This window comes from Protopterus annectens, chromosome 11.part0 (assembly GCF_019279795.1).
Source record: "Protopterus annectens isolate FY-2018-M chromosome 11.part0, PAN1.0, whole genome shotgun sequence".
Taxonomy (NCBI): domain Eukaryota; kingdom Metazoa; phylum Chordata; order Ceratodontiformes; family Protopteridae; genus Protopterus; species Protopterus annectens.
The window spans coordinates 117,949,766-117,963,350 of record NC_056745.1 but is presented as its reverse complement, the minus strand read 5'-3'; the positions used below and the strand labels follow the sequence as shown (position 1 = coordinate 117,963,350).

At 43.2% G+C, this 13,585-nt stretch overlaps 1 protein-coding gene across 1 annotated transcript in view; it reads right to left on the bottom strand.

Moving 5' to 3' along the window:
- Positions 1 to 13,585, bottom strand: part of LOC122815200 (serine/threonine-protein kinase WNK1-like) — a 1,238,062-nt gene that overhangs the window by 959,228 nt on the left and 265,249 nt on the right. Inside the window, exon 3 of the mRNA XM_044087494.1 lies at positions 8,247 to 8,467. Coding sequence (XP_043943429.1) covers positions 8,247 to 8,467 — 221 coding nt within the window. The remainder of the gene's footprint in view (positions 1 to 8,246; positions 8,468 to 13,585) is intronic.

Sequence of the window (13,585 nt, the reverse complement as noted above, 5' to 3'; positions counted from 1 at the left end):
TGGGTCTAAGTAAGGAATGCAGTACGAATGAAAATCTTTAAGGTATTTGCTTTCCACAATAAATACAATTGTTAACTTTTACTGACATCGGTTTAGAGCAAGAAAAAGGTTCCCCAATGGGGTACTTCGCTTTAGATGAAGACTTCGGTTCTGAAACTTGAAAACAAAAATGTCAGGAGTCGGCCAACTGGCACTTGCGAACTGCTTCTGCTTTGGGCACTGCACAGCAAGAAAGACTGATGTAATGGTGTCGGCTGCATGCTTTATACCCCTGACTACCTGAAGTCATGGAAGATGAGACAGCAACAGACGCAGGACCCAAGACTTTGATAATCAGGCTGACTGAGGGCTACTGCAAGCAGATAACCCAAATGTGATGACTGCAACAGTGAAACACGAAGAACATCAGGTAGACTTTACCCTTCAGCCAGAGTGCAGAAACCTCCTAGGACACCTGTCTATCTTGATGTGAAAACAGGTCTCCTTGAGGTCTATCAAGTACCTACAATCGTCCTTCCTCAGAAGAGGCAAGTTGGACTGCACTGCAACTATCCAGAACTCTTCTTTTTGACAAATTGATTTAGTTTGCTTTAATTCAAAATTGGTCTGAGGTCCTTCCCTGTTTTTAAAACTAAAAAGAACCTGGAATACACCCTGAATCCTTTCAGGTCTCGTGGGACTTCCTGAATGACTATTTACAAGCACCTTGCGTATCTCTATGGCTGCATATTCTCTGATGGGGTGGAACATCTGGGATACATTTTGAGACAGTTTGGAACTTCTAAAAAGGGAATGTAATAACCTCAGACCCGAATGTTTCTGAGGTGATAGCCTCCCAAGCTTTTAGGTATAGATCCAAATGACCCCCAACTGCCTCCAGAGAAAAACAGTCAGACAATCCAGAGAAAAACAGTCAGACAACCCTTCAAGGCTGCTGAAAAGGCCCACAGGAGAAAGCTTCATGGAACTCTTGATTCTATGGACCTCTCCTGCCCCGTGAGTGGCATCCATTATCTCCCATCCTCAGTTTCCAATGACTACTGCATACCTTGAGGGTTCTTGACACTTCAGACATGAAGTCCTATTAAAGTCTTGTCAAGTGTGACAGGTAACTAAGAGCACGCAGTGCAAAACTGGCTGAGGCATAGGAGCACTTCCCTAAACAATCCAAAGCCACAGACTCCCCATTTGCGGAGTTAATTGAGGAGCTCTCCTCAGAAAACTCCTTCATAGCTGCCAGCAACCACAACAGCATTGACATTCATAGGTTCATAGGTTTATACTAGGCTATCTGCCCTAAGGCATTTATAAGCCTAGCCCAAATTTTTGTGGCTTACGCCACCCCTTATATGAAAAAATACTGTGCCCATTAGTTTGTTGTGCCTCTGTCCAGCAGTGACACAGAGATGATTCCCGGGGTAAACCTACGATCTCCCATCCACAGGTCAGATTTCTCTTGAACATAGTCAGCAAGGTGCTCTGCCTCGCATGGACCGGGATTTTATTCCACAGCATAGGGAGTCTCTGAGTGATAAATCTATCCCTCCAGCACGTCCTATTTATATCCGTGCTAAGGTTTAAGTCACTTGCTCTAGTGGTTTTGGTGGATTTGGATCTTTTGAGGTGGAGCATGTCCATTAATTCCGGGTTGGACATGGCCTTGTATGTCAGGCACATGTCACCTCTGAGCAGACGGTATGCGACTGAATAGAGCTGGAGTTTCTTCAATCTGGCAGCATATGACAGATTTTGGAGTCCCTTTATCCTTTTGGTGAGGAACTTTTGGGGTCTCTCCAATTGCTGCAGATGTCGGGTGAGATACATCCCGAATGGGGCATTGTACTCGATCATTGGTCTGATAAGTGAAGAGTACAGGGGAACAATGACCTCACTAGATCTGGATGTGAATCCCTTCATGATCAGGTGGGCAATGTAGAAGGTCTTTCTAACCACTTTAGCAACGTGTCAAAAGAAAGGCCACTGTCAACCTGGGTCCCCAGGTCCCTGAAAACCTCTTCTGTGCTTAGTGGATTGCCACCTATATGGTAGCTTGGGGTTACCTTGTTTTCCCGAAGGGTATGACTATACATTTTTTGGTGTTTAACTTCAGGCCATGGCTCTGGCACCAGCTATCTGTTTCCGTGAGTCCCTTCTGAAGGATATCCGTGTCCGATGCACTTTCCACTATGGCGCCCAGTTTGCAGTCGTCTGCAAACTTTGTCAGCCAAAGTCCTCCCATGTTGGCCTGTACTTCTGAGAAGTAGATGCCAAACAATAGGGGGCCAAGGACCGAGCCCTGTGGGACACCACTTGTGACCGGCTTGGAGTCTGACATAGCGCCAGCAACTCTAACCCTGTGGGTTCTGTCCTTAAGCCAGTTTGCAACCCATCTTGTGACATATGGGTTTACATTTAAGCTGGTAAGTTTTTCTACAATACCGAGTGGGGTATTGTGTCGAAAGCCTTTGCAAGGTCAAGGTAGGCTGTATGGACTGCCTTTCCTCATCAATGGCCTTGGTGACTGTTTCAAAGAAGTCGACCAAGTTCAAAAGGCATGATCTTCCCTTGACAAAGCCAAACTGGGTCGGGTCCAATGTCTGCAAGTCCCCTATATCTTTGTTTATGAGCTCCATTATGATCCTCTCCATAGCTTTGCAGACTAGACTTGTTAAGCTTATGGGGCGGTAATTACCAGGGTCCGTAGAGGCGCCGCCTTTGTGGAGTGGGACCACAGCTGCCGTACGCCACTCCATGGGCACGTATCCTGTGGTAAAGGCTGAGATTAAACAGCTGCCTTATGTGCGGGTTTAATTCCTCATTTAGCTCGTGTAGCACACAGCCAGGGACACCATCCGGTCCCATTGATGCTTTGTTTTTAGCTTTAGAGAGAGCAGCTTTCACCTGCGCATTTGAGATGTCCGGGAGGCTACACTCGGCTGGGATAGTTATCTCTCCTTTAGTGGAGAGGGGGGTGAAGTTTGCACTGAACCTGTCTGCCAGTATGTTGGCAAGGTCTGTGGGTTCAGTGATTTTTGTATCATTTTGGACTAATTCTGAGCATATCTGGGAGTTTCCACCCAGGTTCCTAACATAGCTGAAAAAGGCCTTATGATTGTCCTTTGAATCCATGGCAATTTTTCTCTCAAAATTGGCCTTAGTTGATTTTATGAGTGCTCATATTTTTTACTAATAATGATCAGGGGTGACTTCCCTTTTATGGATTTTGTTCTATCATGTAATAGCTTTCTCCTCTTATTGTAAAGTTTGTTAATGGCTGGGGTCCACCAGACTGGCCGTTTGCCCTTTGTGGAAAGAGTCTTGGTTTTATTTGGGATTGCCTGATCCATGCAGTCCTGGAGGTGTTCATAGAAGGCATTTGTAAGGGCTTCCGCAGCTTGGGTTGTGGTTTCCACTGGCTCAGGGGCCTTGAAGGATACCACACCAGTCTTGAGTAGTGTGAAGTTTGCTTTAGAGAAGTTCTTCACTATGGTCTTTTTTGTTTGGGGTGGGGGCGAGATGTGGATTTCCAGTGAGATTAGTTTATGATCAGATCTCACCAATGAGGGATATACTTCTGGTGTGGAGCATTTTGTCCCCATGTTTGTGACAATGAGATCTAGTATATTTTCTCCTCTCGTGGGAACAGTGACTAGTTGTTCCATGGCATTTGAATTTATGAACTCCAGGAACCATTGGGCTAGAAAGTTAGGGCTTGAGTAATGTTCCCAGTCTATATTCGGTAGTTGAAGTCACCCAATATGATGGTGTTTGGAGATGCATTTATACCCTCCAGTGTCTTCAGGAAGGCTGTGTGGGGTTCCTGAGTTTGAGAGGGTGGCCTGTAGCATGCTACAATTTGTAGAGCAGTTTTGCCTATGGTTAGTTGCACCTGGATGGGTTTCGAAGGCTCCTGCCTTGCCACCAACCTGGAGGTGTGGGTATCCTTTATGAATATGGATACACCCCCTCCTTTTGTGGTGTGGTCCGGGTTTTGGGGCCGAAACGCATGATATGAGGTAAAACCTAATAGTGCCGGAGTGCTCTCAGGAGCCTTGAACCAGGTTTCAGTTACAGCACAGACATCAATGTTCTCCATACTGAGAAGGGCCTTGAGTGCCTGCATTTTGAGATTTAGACTTCTGGCATTGAGCAGCATTGCCCTCAGTTTCTTCCCATTTTTGTTTTCTAGGGTGGTAGGTTTAGAATTTGAGCCTTGCCTAAAAAGGCACTATGGGGTGGCAAGAGCCTTAGCCAATATCCGGAATCCCAGGGGTGACAGGTGCAAGCCATCCCTTGTGAAGCAGCGTGGCTTGTCAAGCATGTCATCCCAGGCAGACAGACACTGGATCCCCTTTGAATGACACCAGACATTAAGCCAATTGTTAAAGCTGATCATCTTGTCTCTATATTGTGGCATCATTCTTGGTGAAGGAAGGATACTGCTCAGGGTTAGGGTCATACCTGCCTGGGCTACATAATCAGAGAGCTCCTCTATGTCTCTTTTCATGTAGTCCAGGGAGGTACATCTCAGGTCGTTCACACCAGCATGGACAATGACTGTGTCATATTTGTACTTGCCGTGGAGTGACCCGAGTGCTTGTGTTATGTGGCGGATTCTAGCGCCCGATAGGCAGCTTACTGCGACCCTCTCCTTGTTCAGCCTGGTGAGTGGGACGTCAGTGTGTCTGACTATGGAGTCACCTATGACAAGTATGTTTGGTGTTGTATTTGGCCATAAGGGCTGTGACTGCTTTGCACACTGCTTTTGTGGTTTATGTGTTGCTTGTGGGGTGCCTTGAGGTAGCAGCTGTTTGGGTGTCTGCTTTGGAGGCCTCTGCTGTTTAGGTAAATTTTTACTCAGAGCCTCAGAGTATGTCTTTGTGTGTTTATGTGTTTGATTCAGTGGAGTGGTAGCATTATGTGAGGCTGGTTTTGTGGTGTGTGTAGTTGCCTTCTCCTCCTGTCTGGTCTTGCCAGTCCTGAGTTGAGAGAGCTCAGCCTCCAGTTTGGCTAAATAGCTGCATCTCTCGCAAGTATTTGTGTTATGTGGGAGGAGAAGAGGGTTGTCTGTGTACATGAGGCAGTTATAACATTGCCTCAAGATTCCCAGATTCACCAGCTGGACCGGAGAGGAGATTGACAACTGACCTTTGGACATGCTAGAATAATATTGGGAAATCCTTAATTGAAAACAAGGGCCAGTGGGGAGTGAGAGTGTAGTGCTTTTAATTTTTAGTGCTGACTTATATAATTGCTTTAGTGAGCAAGTGCCAGGTAACTTGAGTGCAATGTGTTACAAGTAACTAAATGCAAAACGACAAACAGTAACTTTCTTTCAAGTGAAACAAGGAAATAAGTACAGTAAGCAATGCAGATATCACTAGTGATCCACAGAAGCGCTGAGAAGTTGCGTATTAGGTGGAATTAGCTTCCAGGGAAATAACAAGCAAACAAACAACAAGCATATAAACAAAGCTAGATTCAGCAGGCCTGTATCTAGTCTATGCTAGAGCAAACAAGGTGTACCAAGTTTAGTAAGATACAGTTCAAATATTCAGGCACTATAAACCATTAACCAGAAATTCCCAGCTCAGAAGGGCAGAGTCCAGCCTCTTCTCCCACAAGAGTGCAGACCACGAACCTTCTTAATGTAAAATAACTGGCCTGAAGCCCAAGTGCCTAAACCAGAACTAATACACTTGGACACTGGGCTCTCAATCAGCAGTTCCCAACTTAGAAGGATGAAAGCTACCTGTCCTGCCACCACAGTGCTCGCCACAAACCTTCCTAATGTAAAACAACTGGTCTGAAGCCCAAGTGCTTAATCCAAAAGACTTGAATGATAGCTACACTTTAATCAAGTTACAACCAAGCAGTAATAAATACCATTGAATACTTTAGAGAATGTCTGGATTAGTGCTCAAGTTACACAAACAAAGCTAGATCCAGCAGGCCCGAATCCAGTCTATGCCACAGCAAACAAGGCGCACCAACTTCAGTAAGAAACAGTTCAGATATGCATGCACTATAAGCCTTTAACCAGAAATTCCCAGCTCAGAAGGGCAGAGTCCAGCCTCTCCTCCCACAAGAGTGCAGACCACGAACCCTCTTAATGTAAAATAACTGGCTTGAAAGCCCAAGTGCTTAAACCAGAATTAATACACTTTTAGAATAACAGACACTGAGCCCTCAATCAGCAGTTCTCAACCTAGAAGGATGTAAGCTACCTGTTCTGCCACAACAGTGCAGACCACAAACCCGACACTTATTCCAATGTTGACTGTTCCTGCGCAGGGGGGTGAGAACCTTGGCTTCTTGGAGACTCCACTGTGCTGGGCTCCTTCCACATCTCAAGGACGCAGTCTATAAGAACGTCTGCAGGGGGAAATACCCAAGGCATGGATGGGGCCATGCTGAAGGCCTCCAAAAATACTGACTCCTTCAGAGAGAGCACTTTGGTGGTCCAGCTTCTGTGCTAACAACATAGTTCTAATAAATCAATGACAGAGGCATCATTCCATGGAGACTCAGAGGATCCCCTTTCCTTCATCAAGGTCAGTATCCTTGGTGAGACTCCTCTGGAGAGTCTAGGTATTTCCTCTTACACTTGCTCTTTCCCAAAACCTCCCATTCTGACAAAGCCAGGTAGGGCGGGGAAGAGTCGGAGAGCCCTACAATGGGTGCAGAATGGAGGCTCGCCAGTGCAGACTGTCCAGTTTCAACTGATGACTGTTCACAGGCACTAATGAAAAGGGGGAAGGGACACCAGCTGAGGAAATCCGACCCTTCTCTTGACAGGACATGCTCTCTACAACATCGAAGGCCGAAGCAGAAGCTGGCCTCTCAGATCCGAGGGTCCCAAAACCTAAAGGTACAGAACCAAACCAGATCCCAAGGGAGCTTCACCTAGTCCTGACACTGAGATTGGCACCAAGCTGCCCAAAGTTGAAGCCCTGAGTGGAAGCAACAATCCTGAAAGAAGAACAGTCAACCCTGACCCAGAAACTCCAGCCTTGACCTGCTGGTGTCGGATTCGAATCAGATCCAAAGTCCCACAGGTTGAAGCCAGACAGAGCAGACCTCAAATAAAATATTTCCATTTATGTGACTTGTAAAACAAGAAAAATTAACCCTTGGTTAAAAAATACACTGCAGTCTTGTGACAGTCTATTAAAACTCAAAAACCCTACTTCTGAAATAACTTTCCTGAGGAGGAAAGTGATAAAAACAGCAACACAAATAGGGAAATGAAAGGTTTCTCCCCCAAAGTGACCTTATCTGATCAACCAAGGAACACCGTACAAGCCACCTATCTATTCATAAAAGCCTCAGAGGAGCATACTCTTCAGCAGCAGTACAGTTCTGAAGGGCTTCATGTCTAAACATACCTTTTAATCAGCTCAGCTCAAGCTGCCTGATAGTTTGGACACGTTGGAAGGTGCCTTGAAGCTTTACAAGCTGATTAGCTGTTATATCCTAGGCAGGATATAAGCCATATAGCTAAGGCTATTGCAGCAGTGATCAGTATGAAAAACATTTCAGTATTTCTCAACACAGCAAATAAGAGTGAGTTCCTTCACGCATGGTGATGTGCTAAATGACTGCAACATAGTCAGATCCTATATATAATTTTAAATTAAAAAAAATAGGAGGATGATCCACAGGCTAAAATATGACATGATTATCTCAACAAGGGCATCGTCAATTAAAAGCCAACGATGAAAATTTGACACACGTCAAACATGCACATTACTGCTTTACTGCGAGAGATATTTCAAATTATGTTCAGCAGGACTAAACACCACCTCAATTACCTGTCCCACACCAGAGCTAACATTCTGATGAGCCTAAATCAGACCATTAACTGTGGTCTTTTGCATTACAAGAACTAAGTGTAATACCATAACATTGGGTCTCCCTAGGTCATTCATACAGTTCAGACAAGTTTGAGATATTTCAAATTATGTTCAGCAGGACTAAACACCACCTCAATTACCTGTCCCACACCAGAGCTAACATTCTGATGAGCCTAAATCAGACCATTAACTGTGGTCTTTTGCATTACAAGAACTAAGTGTAATACCATAACATTGGGTCTCCCTAGGTCATCCACTGCTCTTTCCTCATGCATCAGTAAAAATGAATACTTAAGTATTGAACAGTTAAAAATGCTATTCATACAGTTCAGACAAGTTTCTTCATAAAAGAAAAATGAACACATTTCTGTAATAAAATAACAGATTTACCTATAACACTCTTTGCAAATGAAGCACGCTTCAGGGTAGCCAGCCCAAGATCTCCAATTTTAACAGAACCTGTGGGTCCAGTAATAAAAATGTTGTCACATTTTAAATCTCTATGGATGATGGGAGGTGTGCGAGTGTGAAGGAAATGTAAACCCTTCAAAATCTGACGACACCAGCTTCGAAGAACTTTAATCTTCATAACCTTAAACCTCTTCAAATATCTGAAGGAGAAATTATAGCAAAAAACAGCACACAATGAAATTACACTGCAATTACATTATTAAAGTACTACATTAAACTCAATTATACAAAAGATATTTGTACACTGATGCACGGTAACATTTCCAAAGCTATGCACACTGTTTTGTAAAATGCAAACTACAATCTTGTATTTCAGGTGAGAATGCTGTAATTTGTTATACAGGAATAACCATCTCAATATGTCTGCATGCTGATTCAAGACTAATTTCTCCAAGGTCAGTAGGGCAAAGAGCTGCTCACTCATATACAGAAAGGCCAGACACCCTGCAGTCTCTGGTTCACTACAAATCACTACTACACACTTTGCTAGCATAATGGAAGCAAGGACAGTTTAAATGGGAACAGGCCAGATTTGAAGAAGACATGTTCCCACTCAAAAGCACAGACAACTCCTCCAATCCTTGGTGTTCTAGATGTGGAGGTGTGCGACGAAGATTCAAATGGCACAAACCAATCTTCTCTTGAAAAACAAGGAAGAATCGACCAATCTGTGATAATCTGCAGCTTTTGCTTTGGAACAGAATGGCTGAGGCTGTTTAGGGATCTCAGATTCTTTCTGGATTTCATCTTTCTAAACATTAAAAAGAAACCTAGAGTAGAAAATAAACTCACTTTGGTTTGGTGGGACCTTCTGCATGACTTTTCTGAAGGAAGCTCAAGACCCCTAGTAATGCATTTCACCCTCTTCTGATGGGATGGGATATCAGCGAAAGGGAGGATGGAAGTGTGGCTTAAGAGGAAAAAATGAGATCATGCAGCCTCTAAGTAACATGCCACATCCAACGGTTTCATGTGAGGGACTCACCAGCTGACAGGCGATCCTGACTGCACCCACAGTGAAGTAGTTGGGTAAAGCATCAGAAGTCTGCTACTGCCCACAACTGTAAAACATCTACCATATTGTAGAAATTCCCAACCTAGTCAGAAGTCCACCAAAAGCTATCACCACATTAGAGTTGGTTCTTACCTGGTAAATGAAGTATCTGGCATGGACTCTGTGTGTGTCCTACAGGATGAGTGTTGGACAGACACAGACTTCAAACCAAGAGCTTGTTTTTTTTTTTTTTTACCTTTCTTATCAGTGTCTCTGTGTCCCAGAGGGCATAGAAAAAAAAAGCCTATAAGAACATCTGCCTGTGGTCTGTAAAGGTTGGAACCACTGTAAGGGCTCCTCTGCACATAAAGTTCCACTTGGTTTCACAAGTAGTCTTACTGAATGGCTTCCTGTCAGGTTAAGGAATTTCTGAACTATATGCAAAAGTGGCTAGAAAAAAGTACCAAAACCATAAGACTACAGGTAAAGGTGGCCATCTTACCAAAATGCCAGACCATTAAGTGTTTTAACCTGGAATTTCTTCTAGGAGGAAAAAAGAATCATAATGCTAAAATTAAGCTAATCAAAGCCACTAAAGACTGGAAAGCAGGTATTTCACACAAGCTGTTTGGGGGATAGAAAGACAGGGAGGGAGACAGAGCAGGCAGAAGTGCTTCTGCAGCCAAAAGCAAAGTGTATTCCACTCCAAAATTCCTATGTACAGCTAAATAAAGGCACCAGAAACCCTACTGCTACATACAGAGGGTATGTAAAAGGAAAGAGGCTTTAAAGAATCTTTGAAGAAGTGGCAGAATATACCAGCTGTGCTCATTCTAGTGAAAGAAAAGACTACTTGGTAGTGGAGTGTCTAGCACTGCTTCCATGTAAGAGATGCAATGCACCTGGAGTAAGGATGACTGCCATTTTAATGGTGTTTTCCAGAAGTACGACCACACCACCATCACCAACCAACAGTACACAGAAACACTGGAGTGGGGCTCTCCTCACAACCACTGTCCTGTGACAATGAATGTCTTTGTGGAGGCTGCATAGGCAGTACTCTGCACTGATGCTGCTGCCTGCAGAAAGGAAACTGCAGGAATACAAAGAATGTAGTAACACTAAAAGAAACCACAACTCAGATCAGTATCCTTACCCTCAAGGGCATGAAACGTTCCATATAAAAATCTTTCCACTCTGAGAAAAGCAAAAAAAAAAAAAAAAAAAAAAAAAAAGTAGGCAGCTGGTGTAAAAGCAGAAGAAAATCTGAGACAAATGCAGAAATTTAAACTATATGAAAATCTACATGTGTGTGGCATTAAGTGAAATTCCATGGGTTCTGCGGCCTTCATTACCTCCTGAATGATCATTGTATACCACTATCCAAACAAGTGGTAGTTCAAATAAAAAAGAAAGTCAGAGCTTCTCTCAGCACTTTTTGACAGGCTGCCAAATCCTTAAAGGAGAAGCCTACAAAGGTGCATCTCCATTAGATCTGCAAAATCAAGGGAAAGTACTCCTAAATGTGTGGAAGACATTGAAGCCTTGCACAGTTGACTGGACACTGAACAGGTTGGAGGGGAAATGCGCAGGTGCCACAATCATCATCCAGAAAAGACTTGCATCAAGGCTGGTCAAGCAACAATGCACTAAACCTCCTTCAGGTCTAACTCTCAGTCAGGGAAGTCCATTAACACATTCCAGAAAGTTACAGAACTCCATCTATAACCCAAGGCAGCAACACTACTTACAGGAACTGAAGTCACTCAGTACTATTTTCCTGGGTGACAAACTACCTAGCTAGGTAGAGGTATACACTATCACTAGTGTGCTAGCACAAATATTCCCGGACTTTGTCAGTACAAATGCTATAAACCAACTAGTCAGAGTACCCAAACAGGGGAAACATTATCCTAGCTCTCATCATTTCTAATATATGGTATTCCTGCTTCATCCCTTCCACATCATCATTTCTCAGGTCAGACGACAAAAGATGTTTCTCCAACAAAAATGACACCCGAGATCCCAGCTATCCCTGATACTTTTAGAAATTTCTCCAAGCCAAATTTTCTGCTAATAAGCAACACATCAACAACTTTTAAATCTCAACACTTGAGTAGAAGCATCTGTACCTGTAGGATCAAGCACAGGGCAAACTTCCCTGGTGGAACTACAATATAAAGAAACTCTACATAAAAAGGAAGATAATTATGGCTATAAATAAGACTAACTCCCAGCATGCTAAAGTCATCATCATTAAAATAAGCTTAGTTAAAACCTCCTAAGCCAAGTTTGAGGCAAACATAGCTACCCAAGCAAATGCTAATCACAAGGCCTTCTAATCTTAACAGTTATACAAAGCAATGCACTGGACTGTAAAAAGCACTACCTGCACTGAATGTGAAGATATACTCGACCTGTTGGCTGATAAATTTAGCTTCAACTTCACCCCTCCGTCGCTACCTGCGATCAACAAAAAACAGAAACTGGTACCCCCCCACAACATCCACAAAGGATGTAACTAACTCCTGGTCAATAACAGCTGTATGGACAACATCAGAGGAAAAAGATAAATGGTCTGAGGAAACAGCTTTGGCAACATCAAAAAGTCACCCACCTGCGGCTGTGGCAAATTACTGGCCAGATGTGATGAAAAGCTTGCTTAATTAGTGTTATGGTTAAGCCAAAAATGGTGCCGGTCTCCCAGTAAAACAGGAAAGTAGCAAATAAAGTAACGTTTTCCCCACAAAAAAAGTAAAAGTTTCTCAACACTTTCCCCAGCCACAAAAATAAAAAGTTTCTCACTGAAAAAGCAGTTAACTTTTTACCACAAAAGAAAAAAAGTGTGCTTTCATTTAAAATTACATAAAAGTAATGTGACAGTCAAAAATACTTTTCTGCAGTTTAAATAACTATTTTAAAACTAAGCTTTTGTGAAAAACTAAAAAGTAATATGGAAGTTTTCCCCCACACAGGGAACTTATCTGCCTAGCAATGGAACAGTTTTAGCTGACCATCGACCCTTGAAAGCCATCACAGGAGCACTCTCCTTGGTGGTAGGAAAGCTCTTGAGACCTTGGCACTAACCAGTCGAACTGACCAACTGGGGGGCATGGAAGATACCCTGAAGCTTTCAAGGCTAGTTGGCTGTAATATTATATGCAAGGTATAACCCATACAACTTAGGCTACAGCAGCAGTGATCAATATGAAGAACATCCAGAGAAACACTAGCCTTAAAAAAGTTCTCACATTTTATTTTGGCACCAACTACAAAACCTTTTCCCATTTGCTAATATAATTTTCAAGCAGCACATTTTCTGGCCTCCATTAATACTTGATGCACATCCTCATAAAATAGGTGCCCAAAAGGTAGTACAACTATGGCTCAAGCCGTTAACTGCACTTGTTTGGAGATGGGATGCAAACACCCCTTATGCTGTGTGAACATGTCCAGACGATGAGGAAGCTTATGGTACCTGCCCTTGGCCATTTTCAACAGAAGATGAAAAAGTACATTTATGCACGTTGTACTTGCCATCAACAGTAGACATTCAAATTCCTGTTACAGTAGCATTTAGGCTATATGGGTTGCATGCTGCCCAAAATTCAGGAACCAGCAAGCTCTGGCTCTCTCCCACACCTTCACACTGACTGCTGATTGGGCAGCCCAGTGGAAGGAAATCAGTAGTCAGAGGGAAGCAAACTTCATAACTTTGTCTAGGAGGAGAGTACTCATCCTGAAACTCAAAGATAGAACAGTAACCAAAAAAAAAAAACTTTGTATTCCAACTAGAAACTATATACAGAAATATGGGTATGGACGATGCATCTACTGAAGCAGTGAAAAATTCGAGCATCTACTGTTATTGATAAGTGCAACTTGCGCAACTGTACTAAGTTTATCATTCTCACTGCTGCAGTAGCCTTTAGGCAATATGGGTTGATTACCAAAAGCCTATCCAGTCCTGCAGGGTACAATACACGGATACAAGAGACCCTGGAGAATAGTCCTAGAAAAGCCTCTCTTGGACGTGAAAAAATCCAGCTTGTAATGCTCTGAAATGTATGTACAGAGGAATGTGTAACTGCCTCCAGAATACTTAAAGTCTACCCCTTTCCAGTATGCCATCGAAAATCCAAGGCTCTAGTAGAATGTGCCTTGATACTATCTGGAATAGGTCTGCCATGGTGGGTTTAACAAAAGGAAATAGCTGAGAACAACCATCTAGAAATAATCTGTTTTGACCTAAGTTGTCCTTACT